Here is a 20,229-nt window from a genome sequence, read left to right as displayed (position 1 = left end):
CGAGTCAGTGTCCAGTGAAAAGTAATCATACAGCTTAACTATTCTAGGATGATCCAGCTCCTTATGAATCCGGTATTCCCTACATGCGTGCCTGCAAAACAACATTGAAAAGAAAAACATTTTGTTATGTGGCCTTTTAGAACTCTTTGAGTATATTCCTACATAGTCTCTTTTCTTCACTGTTTCCACATTTCATTCTATTCCTGTCCATCTGGCTGGCTGTCTTACCTCATCCAACTTTCTTGACTACTATCTATATGTCAAACTGTTGAGAAAATAGAATGTGCTCACATATTTAAGAACTAATAGCTGTAGTAATCCTTTATTCTCTTAAGATCGCTTGATGACCATTTCACCTCTGTTACACAGCAGATATTTAAATATCAGACACTTAAAAATTACAAAGACAAGGGCTGGAGCGATAGCACAGTGGGTAAGGCGTTTGCCTTGCACGCAGCCAACCCGGGTTTGAATTCCAGCATCCCATATGGTCCCCTGAGCACCACCAGGGGTAATTCCTGAGTGCAGAGCCAGGAGTGACCCCTGTGCATCGCCGGGTGTGACCCAAAAAGAAAAAAAATTACAAAAACAGCTTTTGCTCTCTCCTTGAATGTAAGTCCCATCTACCAATGTTTATATCAAGGGTCACAACAAGAGGGGTCAATCTGAGCACACAAACTCCTTGTAAAAGAGGATTAAAGGCTACAAAAGTGCTTTGTGTTTCTGAGCTTTTGTGGTGGCAGTGATGAATCCAGAGCCATTCCCACAAGAGGAATACTCTCTAGGACATCTGGAGCACTGGATTTAGATTTGCTTGATTCCTTTCCTTACAAAAAAAGATTTTAAGAGCTATTAGTTTTATAGAAGAAATATTGAAATTATGGAAACCCTTAGTTTTTTAAAAAACAAGAGTTTAATATGTGTACTGATACATTTTATAAAGTACTTTTTAACTGAAAATCACTTAATAAGATTAGAAACAACATGTACTATATGATATTCATACAATGAATTTAAAAATAACAGCAAAAAAATAATAGAGCAAGTTTATACAATATAGTTAATTTTAAAAAGTATCAAATGCCGACTTACAAAGAGGGCAGCAAGTAACAACTATATTAAATAATCTAGCACCATTTATGGGGCTGGAGAGATAGAACAGTGGGGAAGGAGCTTGCCTTGCACCCAGCATCCCATAGGGTCCCTTGAGTACCACCAGGAGTAATTCCTGAGTGCAACCCCTAACCATCACTGGGTGTCGCCCCAAAACAAAATAATCTGGCACCATTCAGTTTGGGGCATTTAGTTGCAAGTGTCAGATAAGAAAAACTTTCTATGATATGGTAAAATAAAACCAAAAAATTGTTGTTTTCTAAAGTGGCCCCGTCCAACATATACATAGAAAGCACTCGAGCCAAAAGAAGTAAAGGACACTCCTGAAATTCGATAATTCTGCAAACCAAGGAAGAGCAATGCGAAGGGGGTTTCAAATCCAAACCATCTGGGGCTCCCCTCTCAGTGGCTGGAGCCAGAGTGTCATTACCCCACCCTCCTGTCCGGAGCAGCAGCCCCCCCCACAGCCTCGATTCAGGATGCTGCTTTCAGGTGTGCCCTTTCTCCCCCACTCCAGCCCCAGTGGCCGTGCCGACACCCTGTGCCACGTTTCCTGAGACTGCTGTACACCACTGAGCCTCATGCTAAGGTCGGTGGGAAACTGCAGGGTTGGAATTCAGCAACACTCAGTGATGATCAGGGGCTACACTCAGGAAATACTCCTGATAACGCTCAAGGGACCAGGTGGGATACCAGGGACCGAACCAAAATGCCCCCGATAAAAGCCCCGAAACAAATGGAGGTAGAGCCACACTTGCCTGTCCCACTGCAATACCATTAGGTGGTGATGGAAAGAGAATACACTAACAGTCGTCTGTTAGTGTAATACAACAAATCAGGCCAGTACTCAGATAATCAAGGGTCTAAGGCTCCACTGTCAGTGCCCACAAACTCGGAGAACAATGGGAACAGGACCTGGCCTGCACCTGCAGTCACAGTCCCGGCAAGCCCTGAGTTCATCAAAGTTCTCCAGTCTGGTCGAGGAGGACCTCAAACCCATACTCATATCCACACAAAAGAGGCAATGGAAAGTAAGCAACCACTAGAAGAGAAACTAAATCAACTCAAAGAAGACCGATTATGAAAGAATCCATACAAATGAAAGTGAAGGCATGAAAGACCACAACAGCAAGACACAGTGGTCAGCTAAGACCCTTACCAAAAGTAAAAGGGGAAGAGGGGCTGGAGTAGAGGATAGTACATTAGGGAGGGAGTTTGTCTTGCATGCAGCTGACCCTGGTTCAATCCCTGTCATCCCATATGGCCCGCCCAGCACCACCAAGAGTTATTCCTGAGTGCAGAGCCAAGGGCAACAACCCCCAGCACCGCTGAGTGTGCCCCCAAAAAACAAAACAAGCAAACAAACCTAAACCAGTGGAAGATGAGTTCTGAGGTAGAATTTCTTCCTCTAGTCTCTGGAGGGAAGCTTCTGCACAGATTCAAGGGGCCCATAGAGGCCCAAAAAGTGCCGAACAAAATAGATGTGAACAAAATAGATGTGAACAAAATAGATGTGAACAAAACACCAAGACACACTAATCAAAGTGGCGAGACTACTTACAGCATCATGAGAAAAATAAAAACCTCAAATACAAGGGAAATAACATAACAATCTCCCATATAAAATCATATAAGCAAGGAAAAAAAATGGAAAAAAGCTAAATAAAGTACTAATGAATATTCAAAGGACTAAATGAAAAAAGCTTCCAACCTAGAGTCAACTACCCTGCAAAGGTATCATTAGATTTGAAGGAGGGATAAAATCATTCTGAGAGAAATGAGAGCTGGCGACAACTGCTATAACTAAACCAACCCTGCAAGAACTACTCAAAGGCCATGTATAAAGAGCAGTGGCCAACCGCAAAAGCAACCAACCCCCACACAGAAAAATGGCAACTTGGTTCTTTATATCCAAATCTATCTGGGGGGCTGGAACAACAGTACAGCAAGTGGGGAGTTTGCTTTGCACACAACTGACCCAAGGTTGGTCCCTGGCACCCCACCTGATCCCCTGAGCCTGCTAGGAGTGATCCCTGAGTGCAGAACCAAAAGTAAGCTTTGAACATTGCTGGGAGTGACTCAAAAATAAACAAAAAAAATAATTCCTCTGATTGCTGAGGGACTAAATTCTCCCATCAAAAGTAGTTGGACAGGGGCCGGAGCAACAGTACAGCTGGTAGGGTGTTTGCCTTGCAAGTGGTGGACCCTGGGGTTCAATCCCAGCATCCCATATAGTCCCCTGAGCACTGCCAGGAGTAATCCTTTAGTATGACCCAAAAAAAGGGGGGGGGAAAAAAGTGGTTGGATAGATCGGAAAATAAAATCCATTTAAAAGTCATTATCATTCTCAGTGGTGAAAAACTGGAAGCATGATGGGGTTGGAGCAATAGCACAACGTGGCTGGCCCAGGTTCGATTCCCAGCATCCCATATGGTCCCTTGAGTACAACCAGGAGTAATTCCTGAGTGCAGAGCCAGGAGTAACCCCTGTGCAACGCCTGGTGTAACCCAAAAAGAAAAAAAAAAAACATAAAAAACTGAAAGCATGCCCTCTGAGATCAGACACAAGGCAAGTATGTCTGTTTCTACTTTTATTTAATATAGTATTATAAGTTCCAGCAACAGCAATCAGGCAAGAAAAAGTAAATTAAAGGGATCCCAATTGGAAAAGAAGTCTAATTATCTCTATTTGTAGGTGACATAATAATACACACAGACGACCCGAAGAGTCCACTAAAATGCTCCTGCTAACAATAAACCAATACAGTCAAGTGGCCAGATCAACACAAAAATCTATCACATTCCTACATGCAAATAATGAAATAGAAGAGAAAGAGATCAGAGTCTGCTCCATTCAAAATAGTGTCCAAAAATAACAAGCATATAGGAATCACCTTAACTGAAGAGGTGAAAGATCTATACCATGAAAACGAAGTCACTTAATAGAGAGAGAGGACCAGAGAGACAGTACAATAGGCAGAGCATTTGCCTTTCACATGGCTGACCCAGGTTTTATCCTCAACATCACACATGGTCCCTGAGCACTGCCAGGATAATTTCTGAGTGCAGAGCCAGGAATAACCCCTAGGCATCACCAGGTATAGCCACCCCTCCACCAAACAAAAGGGAAGAGAGGAGTTAGAGAGGCAGGGTGCTTGCCTTGCACACAGCCAACCTGAGTTTAATCCCTCCAGAGCACTGACAGGAGTGATCCCTGAGAGTAGAGCCAGGAGAAAACACTGACCACCCCTGGGTGTGGCCCAAAAACAAAACAAAAACAAAAGAAAGAAATACAAGGCCTGAATGATAACACGTGGCTAGAGAACTGTCTTGCAGGCAGATGACCTAGGTTCACTCCCCAGAACCACATACAGTTTGCCCTGGCAGAGTCCTGCCAGGAGTGATCCCCGAGCACGGAGTCAGGACTAAAGACCAGAGGCGAGTATGGCCCCAAAACAAGAAACAAAAAACAAACAAAACAAAACAAAAACAAAAGGAAAAGAAGAGACAAGAGAAGACGTTAGGAAATGGAAAAATATCCCATGCTCATGGATTAGAAGAATCCACGCTGTCAAAATGACCATGCTACTTAAATATATAAATTCAATGTAATCTTCATCTAAATTCTTCAAGGACTTAGAATAGTAAATAATAAACTTTGTATATAACCATGAAACACCCCAAATAGCCAAAGTCTTATTGAAAAATTAAAAATTGTGAGATATTTTATTACCTAACAAAACTATATTATAAAGATGCAGCGATCAAAACAGCAATGTCGTGGACTATGGATTGAATCTCCAAGATTCTAACTCCAAGAGTTAGAACCAAGAACCCAAACACAAGACCCCAGATCATGGTTGACCTGGGTTTGATCCCCAGCATCTCATATGGTCCCCTGAACAGTGCCAGGAGTAATTCCTTAGTATAGAGCCAGAAGAAACCGTTAAGCATCACCAGATGTGGTCCAAATTCAAAAAGAGTTTCTACATGGTAAAAGAAAAATGGGACTAAAATGCAAAAACACCCAATAGGAGAAAAAAATTGCACTCAACACTCAGATAAAAGATCTATATCCATGATATATAAAGTATGCACGAAGATCAACAACCACAAAGATGTAATAATGTTTCATTTTTCCCATTAGCTTTAGAAGTCAACGAAAAGATAACATCAATGTTTACTGCTTTTACCCCTCAAAATATTAGTACTTTATAAGACAAAACTGCTTTCATATAAAGAATTTGGGGGCTTCATCAAAAAAGCCATCTCCCCCTGTCGGGACTGGGCTAGTCTAGCTCAGTATGAGACCTACAACAAGGAAGCCCTGGGACCTAACAGCAAACTCACTCCGGGGCTTGCAAAGCTGCAGAGCCCAAACTCTGACTCCTAAGGCTGGAGGGCAGGGGGCTAGAGACACGAAAACCTGACGTTAGTGAAAGCAAGAAACACACCTGCACTTATGGGCCCAATTCCTGCCGGGGTGACCGCCCTCCTACCCCGGCCCAGGCCCAGAGGACAGCACTGGGGCTTCCTTCTGAGAATCAAGCACAAGAAATGGGACAGGGCGGCAGACACAGAAGTGCTGAACTGTGGGGGGCACTAAGAGGCCGAACAGTCAAACAAGTACCACCGAGGCACATCAGATGCCACACTGTCTCCTCCATAATGAAATTACTGAGGCAGCAGAAAAGCCCCCCACCCCCAAGTTCCCTGGGGTTCCCAGACTACCTAGCCAACACTGTGGGAAACGATGACAGATAACATAATAGTTTCTGACACTTGGCTTGGTGTTCGGTCTCACTGTGAGTTACAAAGTCCCAGATACCCGAGTTTCAGGCCCACAGTATTCCAGCACCAGTCCCCTCACTGCGGAGACCTGACTTGTTTATGTGACTAAGCTTAGCCACTGAAGGAGGGGAGCTGGTTACATTCGGGGCAGTGAACAGTGTTGAAACAGTGGAAAGTCACTGTTTCAACACTGCAGCCCTTTCTTAGCCACCGCTCAAGCGCTCCCTCCTCAGTAAGGGAAACAAGCCCTTCCCAGCACGGCTGTGGGTGTGAAATGAAGTAATAACGAGTGTAAAACAGAACAGTGCTCAAATTATAGCTATTACCAAATTCTGAAACATCAGGCACGGGAGTATTACTTACTTGTGGTAATTCTCCTTTTTCTCATCTCTCCAGTTTTTATTTAACTGGTGAATTTTCACAGCTACGTATCTTTGTTCTGTTAGATCAAATGCCTACAACGAAAAGGAATAGATCATATTGTGGATAAATGCTAAAGGGAATTACAGGCAACTAACTTGAAGCTTCTATATTTAACAGACTAGCACGCTCTTAAGTCATAGTGCATCGATAAATAAAAACAGCAGTGGAGAGCAACATATCACGTTCTTACTTCAGAGTTGCGACCATCCTGAAATCTGTGAACAGATCATTTGGAAGTCTCCAGACATGCTGGCACCAAGGCGTTAGATAGTAAAACCCACCAACCACCACCCACAGACTGTGGCCAGCAGTCACTGCCAAGAGCCCTCTTTTTTAACAGTATCTGCTCTTTATTTGGATCCTTTCTTTTTTGACAGAAAAATGGACAACAAAAATGAAGTGCATGCATGCAGAGGAATACTAAGCCTTTCAAAGGGAAGGAAAGCCTATGACATTCTTCAAGGTAAATAAACTTTAAGATTAAACACTGGTTAACTGATATAAGTCAACCACTGTCTTGTGAGGAACCTTCAGTTTTGCAAGATGAGAAAGTTCTGCGGGCTGCAGAGATAGTATGTGGGGAAGGTGTTTGTCTTGCACACGGCTGACCCAGGTTCGATCTTCAACACCACGTGTGGTGGTACCCAATCCTGCCAGGAGTGATCCCTGAGCACAAAGCCAGGAGTATAGCCCAGAGCATCGCTGGAGGTGGCCAAAAAACACAAAAACAAAGAAAAAACAGAAAAAGCTCTGCACATGTTTTATAACAACATGAGTCAACCTAACAGAACTAAACAATGCACTTGCGAACTGGACATGGTTAAGATGGTAATACACCCAAAAAAAAAAAAAAAACAACCCTAAGAAACTAAACACAAGATTGAAGAATAAAACAAAGCAAGCTGAGGCTAATTAAGCAGAAACGAATCACACATGAGATGTAATTTATTACATCAGAAAGTTGAAGTGAGCGTTGCGGCCCACCACCAGGACATCCCGCTCCAGGGAACCAACGGCAGAGAGGACCATGAGAGCAGTGTTGGTGGCAGACCTGGGGGTATTTGTGGAGCCTGCTTTTTGTTTAATAAGATGAGCACAAGCCAGGATTTCAGGCAAACAATAAGTAAGACATTCCCCTTCACCTTGAAAATTGATTATGAATCAATTAAAGATTCTGGCATGTATAGAATTAGAGAGCAAGATGAAGAAAAATAAGTCAACAGCAAAAATCAGAAAACTGGCCTCTGATCAAGTTCCCCTATTTCATAGTACCAGACCAGATTAGAATCTGAAAGCTGACATGGGAGGAATCTGGAATGTTTAAAGGCAAAAGTATCATCTTGTAAAGTCTAATTAGGTTGTGGCTTGTTTGTTTTTAAAGTCTAAGATTTTATTCTTTGGATTAACTGAGTAGAAGCTGACTGAGTCATATTAATCTCACTATTAAGGAAACTGTGTTTGTATTACTGCAACTAGTACAGTAGTTACAACTATTAAAATCCTGTAATACTCAACATATATTTTTCAAAATAAAACAATAAATGGTTAATTAAAAAAAAAAAGTTAAAGTTCAGCGCCCAGACAGATGCTCAGTGGGCTAGAGGAACCCAGGCCCCCAGGACCCCGGACTCTATCCCCAGCTCCACGTTAACCTGAGCACTGCGTGGAGTACCCCTTCCTTCCGACAGCACCACGGGGCCTCGCCCAAAGATCAAAATATAAATTTTAAATTTTTTAATTAAAAAATGATTCATGGATCGTAGAAATAAGTACCAGGAGGTTGACTCCATGGCTTGGAGACTGACCTCACATTCTGGGGAAAGGGCAACTCAGAGAAGGGATCACCAACTATAATGTAGTCGAAGGCCATGCGGGGGAAGGGAGTTTCGGGCTGAATGAGGGCTAGAGACTGAGCACAGTGGCCACTCAACACCTTTATTGCAAACCTCAACAGCTAATTAGAGAGAGAGAACAGAAGGGGATGCCCTGCCACAGTGGCAGGGTGGGGTGGGGGGGAGATGGGATTGGGGAGGGTGGGAGGGATGCTGGGTTTACTGGTGGTGGAGAATGGGCACTGGTGAAGGGATGGGGTCCCGAACTTTGTATGAGGGAAGCATAAGCACAAAAGTGTATAAATCTGTAACTGTACCCTCACGGTGATTCACTAATTAAAAATAAATAAATTTAAAAAAAAAAGAACAACAAGCACACAATAGGATCACTGGCCATAAAAATCGGTCCTAACATCTCATCTATTTTAGGTACTTATCATACTGCTCTTCCTGTTCATTAAGTTCATGAGGAAATAAAATAAGTTAATATATTTGGAAGGACTGTAAAAAATACAAAAAGATCACATAATTGTAACCTATGTGTTCCTAGAATTCTTTCCAATAAAATATGTGAATCTTGGAAAAAAAAAATGATTCATGGGGCTGGAGCGATAACACAGCAGGTAGGGCTTTTGTCCTGCATGCGGCTGACCCAGGTTCGATTCCCAGGAATGAAACTGTCCCCTGAGCACTGCCAGATCAAGTGCAGATCGAGGAGTGATACCCAAATCCTGTGCATTGCTGGGTGCGATCCAAAAAGCAAAAAGCAAAAAGCAAAAAAAAAAAAACAAAAAATTGATTCATGGTCTGGAGAGCAAGTAGAGCAGGTAAGGAACTCGAAGCTTACACATAGCTGACCCAGTCTCGATCACCAGCATCTCATATGGTCCCCTAAGCATCACCAGGAAGTGACTCCTGAGTGCAGAGCCAGAAATACGCCCTAAACATTGTCAGGTATAGCCCAAACCGTACCTCTTCTCCCCCAAAAATAACTGATTCATAAGAGGGAAACAAAACTTATCTCTGGCCTATCAGTCAAAAAATGCAAAAATGAACATTTCTCAAGAAAAATGATGAAGAGATGACTAATATTCTATGGTCAAGGTAAAAAGACTTGGGAAAAAAACAAAACTGACTTCAGGATTGGAAAGATAGTACAGTGGGGAGGGCGCTTGCCTTGCACACAGCCAACCTGGGTTTGATCCCTGGCATCCCAGCTCACCAGGAGGGAATCCTGAGTGCTAAGCCAGGAGTAGCCCCTGAGCACTGCCGGGTGGGGCCCCCCTCAAAAAGACAAAAAATACCCAGACTTCAGAAAGAGTGAAGTGGTGCGATGGCTCAACCACCAGGGCCTGAAGGCTGGGTCAGCGCCTGCTGCCAGAGGAGGCCTCCGGGCAGAGTGCAGCCGCTGTGCGTGAGCCTGAGACACAGCCCTCACACCCCAAGGAAGTGCAGAATCCACCAGGACAACCAAAGATGACAATGACACCTACCAAGGCCATTTTCTAACTTAGCTGAAAGGAACTTCCCAGGAGCCACAGCCCGTGTCATGCAAAGCACTCCAGAGGAGAAAGAAACACCTAACGGTGACAGCCATGCTAGACAATGCTGCCTGCACAGGGGAGAGGACATGGCCAGTTCCACTTACCAACACAGAAAAATATGAGTATGACACTAGACAACCAAACCAGCAGTACAATTAAAATGGCATCCCAGGGGCTGGAGTGATAGCACAGCGGGTAGGGCGTTTGCCTTGCACGCGGCCAACCCGGGTTCGAATCCCAGCATCCCATATGGTCCCCTGAGCACTGCCAGGGGTAATTCCTGAGTGCAGAGCCAGGAGTAACCCCTGTGCATCGCCAGGTGTGACCCAAAAAGCAAAAAAAATAAAATAAAATAAAAAAATAAAATGGCATCCCAGTTCCGGAAGTGAATGGTGGGGACAGTCACACGGACACTGCGAATACACACTTAATGCCACGAACACTTAAAAGTGAGAAAAATGTCTAAGCTTATGTTTGTATCACAATGAAGAGGAAATAGGAAAAAGAAACCAGCTTGCTTTCTCAAGCCCGTGTTCTCTCGTGGACATGCGTTTCTCAGTGTCTCTGCTTGCGTGTTAGCTTGCTCATTCAAACCCATGCTCTCCCTGGAACTTGTACCTCTCTCTCTGCTTCTTTCCACTCTGGATAAGTCCATGTTGCTCTTTTCTCCCCTCACATCTTTCTTTTCCTATTTTTGTAAGTGTTGTTTTTTTTTTTTAATTGTTATTAAAGCCCCATGGTTTACAAAGCTATCCATAGTGGGTTTCAGATACGCTATGAATCCACCACAGTGTCTTCTTCCCTCCACCAGGGTTCCGACCCACTTCTCTCAAGTCCTTCCAGGAAAATTCCTAAATTCCACTCAATAAAAATGATCTTATTTCACTTAAAAAAAAAAAAAAAAAGGTCAGGAGATAGGGAGGTGGTTAGCACGCATGGCTGGCGCCCCAGATCCAGGCTCAATTCCAGCACCATGTGGTCCCCTGAGCTTTGAGGGTTGCAGCCCTTGGGCCCCAGCCCACCCAGCACCCGTGGCACTCAGGTCTGAGCAGCACCTGACCTCAGGCCCTGGCCATGAAGCACCACAGCAGTGGCCAGGAATCTGGTGAGGCCCTAGACCTTCTGAGCACGGGCTGCTTGGGAAGCCAAAGAAAACTGTGGGGACACGGCAGAGATGTTTCTTCGTATCTAAAATAAAAACTAGGAATTTCAGAGGGGCAGGGTGATAATACAGATGATAGGGCATTTGCCTTGCATGTGGCTGACCTGGGTTTGATCCCCAGCATCCCATGTGGTCCTCCAAGCACTGCCAGGAATGATTCCTGAGTCCAAAGCCAGGAGGGGCAAAGAAAAGAAGAGAAAAGAAAAGAAAAGAAGAGAAAAGAAAAGAAAGTGAAAAAAAGAAAAGGAGAAGAGAAGAGAAGAGAAGAGAAGAGAAGAGAAGAGAAGAGAAGAGAAGAGAAGAGAAGAGAAGAGAAGAGAAGAGAAGAGAAAAGGAAGGGGAGGGAGGAGGCAGAGAGGGAGGGAGGGACGGAAGGGAGGGAGAAAGAAAGGACCCAAAAAACAAACAAAAGAAACATCTAATAATTTCAAAGATTTCTCATACATAAATTCATACAGGTGTAACACTTTAGAAAACAGAATCCCCAGAGACCCATGCAGTGAAAACCACTTCATTAACCAATTTTGCAGTTAAAAGGCTGACGCCAGAAACATCTAGAGAAATTTAAGGGGGCTGAGGCTGATAAACAGGATACAGGTGGAAATTCCTCACCTAGTAAAACTTAAGCTGGAGTGTTCATGCTCTATACTTTGCTACCCCCTGAAAACCCTCGTGAGCAAGAAACTCCGGGTGTGCATGCATGGTGCAGCATGACTAGACTTTATTTATTCTGAATTGAAAAGTTACTTTATTATAAACAAAATACAGGTTTGCAAATAACTTTAAGAGGGGGGACATAGAGGGAGAAGGGTTGGGGTGTCAGAGAAACAGGAGGGAAAAGAGACGGAAAGAGGATGGGAGGGAGAGAGACGGTGTAGGGAACAGAGAGGGAGAGTGTGGCAAGGTGGAAAGGATGAAGCGGGAATGAAATCCAGTATCATTTTACAATCCAGAAAGGAACACTGCTCTCCTTTCTCTTGGGTTCTTTCTGGATCAATCCCGGGGCCTCATACATGTGCTTTACCACTGAGCTACATACATCCCCAATCACCTGGGTTTTCATTTTTAATCTTCAATTATATTTTCAAATTTGAAAGTAGGGTAAATTATTCTATCCTTATTCCCTGAAGTTTATTGGGAACATTTCTCCCAAAAGTACAGGTTTCTTAAAGTTTTTTCATTTCAACCAATAAATGTAACCTGCAATTATTCATTAGTCTAAATGTGCTTCTCCAAGCTGATAATAAGAAATAATTTAACCTTCAATCTTTGTACCCAATTCTTCATACTGACCTTGTAAACTTCACTGAAACCTCCTCTACCCAAAAGATGTAACAACAAATATCTGTCATTTAGCGTTGGATGATCTTTAAATCTGTGGAAACAGGAATACGTAACATCCTAAAGTAAAGGACTACAAACTCTTCCATATTTGCAAAACTTTCAGATTATCTAACATACTAAGCATGTAATTACAGCTCAGCTGGCAATCAGCTCCAACATGGCTATTTCTGAGCACAAAGTAAGGCACACACTCAGAGACTGAGGAATTACACGGCGCTCATGGCGGGTCTCAGCACGCCAGTCAGGGAAGCGGCCTCTTCTGCTCTGCCCCCCAGGTAGACTCGGACCATACTATCGGGTTCTTTCAAGAACCACACGCTTTCTCTAAAACAGAAAGTCTTCAAAACCCAATCACAACCAGACCAGGAAGTTTCCATGACCAACTGTTTCCACACACAGGGTTCTACCTAGTATGCTGTTTTCTTATTTTTTGGTTTTTGGCTACACCCAAAGATGCACAGGGGTTACTCCTGGCTCTGTGCTCAGGAATCACTCCTGGTGGTGCTGGGGGACCATATGGGATGCCGGAGATGGAACCCAGGTCGGTCGCAGGCAAGGCAAGTGCCCTGCCCGCTGTAATATTGCTCCAGTCCCCGTATATTGTCTTCTAAGAAAAAGAAACGAAAGATTCTGGCAAAAATCACTGTGGCCAACACTAAGAGGGCTGAGCACTAGTCACGCCATTGCCTGGCATTCACTCTGGCTCCATCCTGCCCGAGCCCGCAGCAATCTGGACTCAGAAAAATGTGGGAAGAAACAGCTTATGGATAGAACCATTTCTATTCGCAATCTGCTCCCCCCAGTTTTCATCCCTTAAATGACTTACAAATAAAGGCAGACATTTATCTGTAAATGTGCTGAATTAAAGAATGTTCTCCCTCACTGTGGCTCTGGGTGTGGTGCAGGAAACCCTACCATTTACAGTATTACACACCACAGAGCCTAAAAGAAACTAGCATTTTCTGGGGGAAAAAAGGCGGGGGGGGGGGGAGTCTCCTTAAAATCTCGGTATCATTCTGAAACTATGTGTCATTTCAATAATTCTCAAATACCACATAATTTCCCATGGTTCCCGTCATTAAGCTTCAGTAGGTAGGTCTGACAGATTCACGCAACCATTGACGAACTATAAAATCTTTGCTTTAGTGGCCTATGCTCATGAAAAATGCTGTCATGTACAAACATTTAAAATATAAATCTAGTGTATTATACATATGCAAGCTAAAACAAATTGCAATTTTGTTCATAAAATCGTAGTTTACCCTGCAGGAGCGTCAAATCCAAGTGAAACCATTTGCCAAGTTTCTATTAAGCACCATCAACACTCTACACGCTTCAGGTCAGAAGGCGCCGTAACTGCCAGCCCCAACACAGCCCATTTGCTTACTGTGAATTATCTTCGTTGTGTATTCTTTTCAGTTCCCTGATATGGAGATTTCTAACTCTTTCTAGCCTTTCCAGCTCTGCCTGAATCTCTGCTTCCTCCTAAAGGAAAAAGGAAAAAACAACTCAGAAGACAGGGAATTTAATCCTTCCAGAATCTCACTTCAAAAACAATAGCACACATTCCTCTTGCAGAAAGTTAAAGGAGGATGTTCAGCTCTAGAAAAAAAAATTGTTCAGAATTCACAATTATGCCCCACTTAAAGCTGTCACCTTACTCTGAAGTGTAGCTGTCTGGTTGGGGATAGGGGGACTCTGTCCTTTAAAAAAAAAAATTATTTCCTGAAGTCTATTAGTTTCCCAAGTGTGAATGTTTGTTTTAGGAGTGGAATGCTGCCACAGCCACCCCACAGTGCCCCATCTCCCCTTGAGGCCTCTAGGCTCTTTCCTCCACTCTCCTCTGTGCCCTGTTCCCTGCCTCGGAGCATGTCCCAACCCCCTGAAAGACTTCTTTTAGGAGTTGAATTTTAATCATCATAAAATCCCAAGTCCAAGAAAAATGAATAAAATTCAAACTGTACACAGGAATGCAGAAGCCAGAGTCCTCTGCCTCCACCTACTCCCTTAAACCAGGTTAAGTTTCTCAGTAACTTTCCAAAAATATTTTATATGTATCCACGCAGAATATGATCTTTTTTTTTAAAAAAAAGAAAAGTGTATCTCTGATTATGGTGGTTCTGTTCTGTAAGTGTAAATTACACTTAGTGCCTTAAATTCCAATGATATAATGAGGTCTGAGAGCTCAGCAGGGGGAAAACAGCACCAGCGACTTATTCACAATGCTTACTAGCCAACGGCACCTAACAGAGACCCGCCAGCAACCTACGGTCTGCTGAGTCTTACAGACGCGCCACCTGCATCAGGGCACCTCAGGGGCACCTTGCAATGGCACACGAGTGGCACAGAACCTCAGACAATATAAATACCAGACAAGAACTATTATTATGTCATTTAAAAATGGCACAATTTCACCCCCCTCCATCTTATTGCATATTTAATTCCTGCAACAAGTTAACTATTTGTAAACCTTCTGAGTTACAAAGAACCATCCACTGCATGCAGTGGTGGAAAGTGACTTCTGGAGCCGACTGAAGACAGAAAAAGCGAGTGTCCCCTCTCAGGGCAGGGCTGGCAGGCAGCGCACTCGGGCTTTCCCTGAGCACCAGGAACAGACAATGGCCCAGAGGAACAGATGGCCTCCACAACAAGGGTAAACTCTGAACAGTAATGCTCCACACAGGTTATTTCACTATATTCACCTTTTTTTTTTTTTTTTTTTTTGGAATGTGCACTTTTATTGCTAATTACAAATCTTTGTTTTTTTTTTTTTTTTTTTGGTTTTTGGGTCACACCTGGCGATGCACAGGGGTTACTCCTGGCTCTGCACTCAGGAATTACTCCTGGCGGTGCTCAGGGGACCATATGGGATGCTGGGATTTGAACCCGGGTCGGCCGCATGCAAGGCAAACGCCCTACCCGCTATGCTATCACTCCAGCCCCTATATTCACCTTTTTAAGGTGACCTAATCTGAGTTTGAAGATTTCTTCTTGTTCGTGGTATTCTGCTAACGTTAACCTGGGAAGAAAAAAAAAAGAGAATGTTTCAGTAAATCTTCCAGAGCAAAGCATTCTATATAGTTCATTCACTCTCTTAGTAAAAATGACTAAAAGATGGGTTACAGGTTACAAGTGATCAATAATTTTTTGACAAGAGAAAATATATATACTTTATCAAATGTGATGTGAAGGAAGGACTTCAAAGTGAGAAGTCTATTTTGCTTTGTTGTTTTTTTAAGAGAAAAATTAAAGAGTTACATGTATACATTAATTATAAAATAAGCTTTATCCCAAAACTCAACTTAATTCAAAAGGAAGTCCATTGGAGAGATAGACAAAATGTGTACATCTAATTTTTTTTTTAAGGGACAAAATATTAAACCCATGAATTTGGTGATTTTTGAGACTATAATAATAAGGAGCAAAAAGACTAAGAAGAGTCATAACGTGGATTGTGAGAACTGGGGTTCAATGGCTAACACGGGCCTCTGGCCACACGGCCTTGGTCAAGCAACTTGATCTCTCAAGCCTCAGTTTCCTGTTAATGTAGCAAGTAACAAGGACACCTATTCTAACAAAGCTGCTGACTAGACAAAAAAAATGTGAAAAGAGTCTATCAGTTATCAAATGCTAATTTATACACAATTGCCAAGGGGCTGACTTGATGGGTGATCACTCTTGTCCTGGTCTACCTACCCCAGGGCATCCTCGTAGCTCAAGAATTAGCATGGGAGGAGTGATAGCTTACTCCTCCATCTTCACCCTCCTCACATTCTAGAAGCTCACACATACACTTCAAAGTTTTAGATGTTGCTGCTTAGATACATTCTAAATAGCAGGAGAAAGAAGAAACAGCTTCCTATCAACCAGGAAAGGATATAATGGGCCTTTGAGGTCTCCTCAAAGAAAATAAAAAGAATAACAAAAAGAAGAAATACGCCCAGTCGGGCTTTTCTACCTCTCTGTTCACAGCTGCTTACTTCATTATTCCACTGCAAACTGGAGAAGCGGGAGAAATGAAAGATCATACCTAAGAATTCTCTCTGCCTGAAACACGCTTAAGATAGGAATGAATAATGCGACTCACTCCAAAAGTCCAGGCCGTTTTTGGCTTCTGGTCGAAGGAATGAGCCAAGTCAGAGAGACTTTAATTAAAAAGTGGACCAAAGGCCTTCCAGCTTGGACTCCAGATGGCAACTGCTAGTCTGGAGTGAATCAAAATTACCGTTCAATGGCAAGGAAACAACCTGTACCATGTTGACAAAATGTAAGAATAACAAAAGAAAACACTCCTGAGATTAGTAAACACATTTGTCTTGAGAATCTTTCAAACTTAGGCTCCTATCGGGACTTTTTAATAAGGAAAATTTTTTTTTTTACTTTATTGAGATGCAGTCTTTAAATATTTGGAATTACAGGAATGAAGATGTTCTCCCAATTTAATCACTGTGCAAATGTGGACTGATTTACTCATAAGAAAATAAAATATGTGCTCCTAAGCAGGGGGTATGCCCATTATCTCTGTATCCCAGCGACCAGAACAGGACCAAGTGTATATACATTTAATACAGTCTTACTAAATAAACTTAAGGGAAAAGGCTTCTCAGTGTACACAAAATCTATGCAGTAAGGATTGGTAAGTCATCTTTCTCATTAGAATGAAGAAAGGTCAATTTCCAGAATGTCATGGACTTTTAAATGATGGTAATAATACAAACAATGCTGGTGCAATTCACTTGAGAATTATGGGTTGTGTTTTTGTTAACCAAGTTAAAACACAAATCCTTATTTGTGGCTATATACAAATTGCTCTTTTATTTGTGGCTACAGTGATGATAATTGCTTAAGGTACTAGTATTTTTCCTCTGGTCCCCAGTACAGAAAAAAACACTGATGATGTCAAAATCTGACAGTAAAAAAATATCCTGCTCCTAAAATAGCTGTTGTTTTCTCTGCTTACTTCTAGGCCTTTGACTCCTGACTAAGTGCTTTCTAGACCAGTAAAGAGCATCCTTCAGTTGTACATTCTCCAGTTTGAAAGAATGGCCAGGCTACCCCCATAAGGCCATCTCTGAAGCTACACACTGCAATTATATAACACAATGAAGACATGACATCTGTTATTAAGAACGGTTAAAGAGCATCACATCAAGTCAAATAACATACCTTCCCACCTCACTCAAAACTGCCCTAAACAAGAGCAATTCTACAAAAATGACGTAACAGTCAAGAGTTGGCCGTCACACTATTTTTTCCAGAAACATTCAACCAGACACTTCTATTTTGGGAGAGCACTGTATTTGCACACAGTTCGTGTCGATAAAGAACATACGTTTCATTTTCAGCTCCATTGGTCTTGCTTTTTCGCTGCTTCTGCTCATTGGTTGCTGGAGGGGCCTGTCCCATGGCGGGAGGTTTCCGTTTTGCTAACATTTTCCGTTGTCTTTCTATCTCTTCCCTTTGTGAGTTTATCCTTTCCTGTTGTCTACAAAGACATAATATATTGCACAGAGAATGTAAGTAAAAACAAAACTAACATACCTACAGAACAAACACAAGTATCTATCTGTCATATGCATGATTAATAGACTACAGAAAACACACACACACACACTTACGTTTAAAATCAAGTACAGATTTGACTTTAATTTGAAAGAGGCAAATAGGAAAAAGGGCTAGAAGGAATAACATCAAATCTTTATTGTGACTTAATTTTCTGATTCAGTTTTAATAGTTAAAAAAAAAAATCTCTTATGAGGCTAAAAGTGCTTTTTGATTTGTACTTGAACTAAAATCTCCCCTAATTATATCTAGAAAGAAACCAGATTTGTAGGATACTAAACAATATAAAAAGACTTCTCTCAATTATTCTAGGCTTTCTTTTTCTTTTTTGGTTTTTGGGTCACACCCAAAGCACACTTGTCGTGCTCAAGTCTCACTACTGGCTCTGTGCTCAGGGACCACTCCTGGTAGTCTCACAGGACCATATGGGATACTGGGGATCAAACCCAGGATGGCCATGTGCAAGGCAAGTGCCCTATCTGCTCTAGGACTCTAACTTAAGTCTGACTCCAACCCCCACCCCACCCAAGTATTTCAGTGTTAAGTGAGCCATTACTACCCTGCAGGTCATATCTACTCACCTAAACTGAGGTTTTTAAAAACAAGGACATTCAGAGAAAACATAAGGAAACCATACACTAGTAAAAAACAAACCTCCTAAAGAGAATAGTACATGAAATGCATCAACAAAAAGATAATCTTCAAGTACCTATCTAGTTATCACAAACATATTTCCTAATAAAATATTTAACTTTTCCAAAAAATTTTTAAATACTTTTCTATAATAAAATTCTACAAACTGTCAGTCAATAAAAACACAGGTATTAAGAAAGCCACCTCTCATACAGCATACCACTGAACACAGGAAGGCTTCCAGGCCAGACATAAAAACTGGGGCCTGGGAGAGGACCCCAAGGGTGCAAGACAGGGGCTGGAGCAATAGCACAGTGGGTAGGGCGTTTGCCTTGCACTCGGCCAACCCAGGTTGGATTCCCAGCATCCCATATGGTCCCCTGAGCACCGCCAGGAGTAATTCCTGAGTGCAGAGCCAGGAGTAACCCCTGTGCATCGCCGGGTATGACCCAAAAAGAAAAAAAAAAAAAAAAAAACAAGGGTGCAAGACAGGCACGGCGTGGGCCCCAGGTCCGCCCCCTCGGCATGACCTACCCATGACCTCTAGAGAAAGAATTCCTACAGATAAAAAAGCATACCAAAAGTTGACATTAACTGCTTGACAAACTAAAACCTTTAAATCATCATTCTAGATGAAGGCCCAAATGCTAGCTCCCTTTTCAATCATTCCCATCTTTAGTTCCAACCTTCAATTCTGCAGCCATGATGAAACCTAGTAACAATTTTAGCCATTTTCAAGTGAAATCTATTTTACAAGTCTCTGGGACTATATTCATCAATCTAGACTTTCTCCAGATTCGGTGTACCTCCTAGGAAGGATGGAAATCAGAAATTTGAGATGAAACTCCAAAGTAGATGGCTGTAATATAACTGATGTTCAACAGCAAAACTGTAAGCAAGGTAAACCTAACCAAAGTTCTGCAAACAACAATTCAACTGATAACACAACTAATTCCTAGCATTTTGAGATGAACTGGGTCACTGATTAGATATCAATTTAAAAACAAAATTTAATTCAAGAATTTTCTACTTCCTTAAAGAAATATTATCACTAGAAATATCTATCTCCCAACAGCACTAAAATGTATGCCTGTGAATAATTCATGAGCTGAAACACAATCTTCCTTCTGATTCAATGACTGTCCTTGAGAAAAACATTTATCTTCTTTGAACATTAGTTTCCCAACCAAAAAAATTGCTAAAATTATCTTTAGCTCATTTCTATCTTTTCAGGGCCAAATGACTTACACAAGTCAGACTGAAGTCTCTGGAGATAACCATAATAATACACAGTTTAAAGCAGTGATTTTCAACATTTTTAACCTCTGCACACCAGCACCAGTCCAAGGGATTGTTAGCTACTGGTTTCAAGTATAAACCACATGGGTCCAGAGCAGTAGTACCGTGGATAGGGCCTTTGACGTGCAGGTGGCCGGCATCCCTTATGGTCCCTCAAACACCAGCAGGGATTCCTTAGTGCAGAGCCAGAAGGAACCACTGAGTACCGCCGGGGCCCACAAAGAAACAAATGAAAGTATAAACTATAGTGAGCCAGTGGAGTACACAACATTTTGTCTTTAGGGGCTAATAAGTACTTTGGAAGATCAAAATTTTAGTAATCTCCTTTATTAAATATAAAATAAAGTTGATTTTCTATTTTTTTTCAGGGAGAATGCATACATTTAATCTTAGTAGATTTACTAAGAAAGGCTACCAATAGCCATCATAAACGTAAGCCATAAATACAAGATTTTTATGGCTCTGGCAAACAGCTTTGAGGAAATTTAAATTTTACATTCTAAGAGTTAAAGAGCTTTACTGAACGT

The 20,229-nt window shown here is 42.1% G+C and overlaps 1 protein-coding gene across 7 annotated transcripts in view; it reads right to left on the bottom strand.

The window, feature by feature from the left end:
- The window catches only part of TLK2 (tousled like kinase 2), a 110,568-nt gene that overhangs the window by 16,546 nt on the left and 73,793 nt on the right, over positions 1-20,229 (bottom strand). For all 7 annotated transcript variants that reach the window (XM_055132658.1, XM_055132662.1, XM_055132656.1 and 4 more), the window contains 6 exons: positions 17,541-17,693; positions 15,161-15,227; positions 13,596-13,693; positions 12,158-12,239; positions 6,267-6,358; positions 2-91 (listed from right to left, as the gene is read on the bottom strand). In XM_055132658.1, coding sequence (XP_054988633.1) covers positions 2-91; positions 6,267-6,358; positions 12,158-12,239; positions 13,596-13,693; positions 15,161-15,227; positions 17,541-17,693 — 582 coding nt within the window. The remainder of the gene's footprint in view (position 1; positions 92-6,266; positions 6,359-12,157; positions 12,240-13,595; positions 13,694-15,160; positions 15,228-17,540; positions 17,694-20,229) is intronic.

The sequence above is a fragment of the Sorex araneus genome, chromosome 3 (genome assembly GCF_027595985.1).
Source record: "Sorex araneus isolate mSorAra2 chromosome 3, mSorAra2.pri, whole genome shotgun sequence".
In the NCBI taxonomy this organism is placed as follows: Eukaryota; Metazoa; Chordata; class Mammalia; order Eulipotyphla; family Soricidae; genus Sorex; species Sorex araneus.
This window is presented reverse-complemented; position numbering and strand designations above follow the sequence as displayed.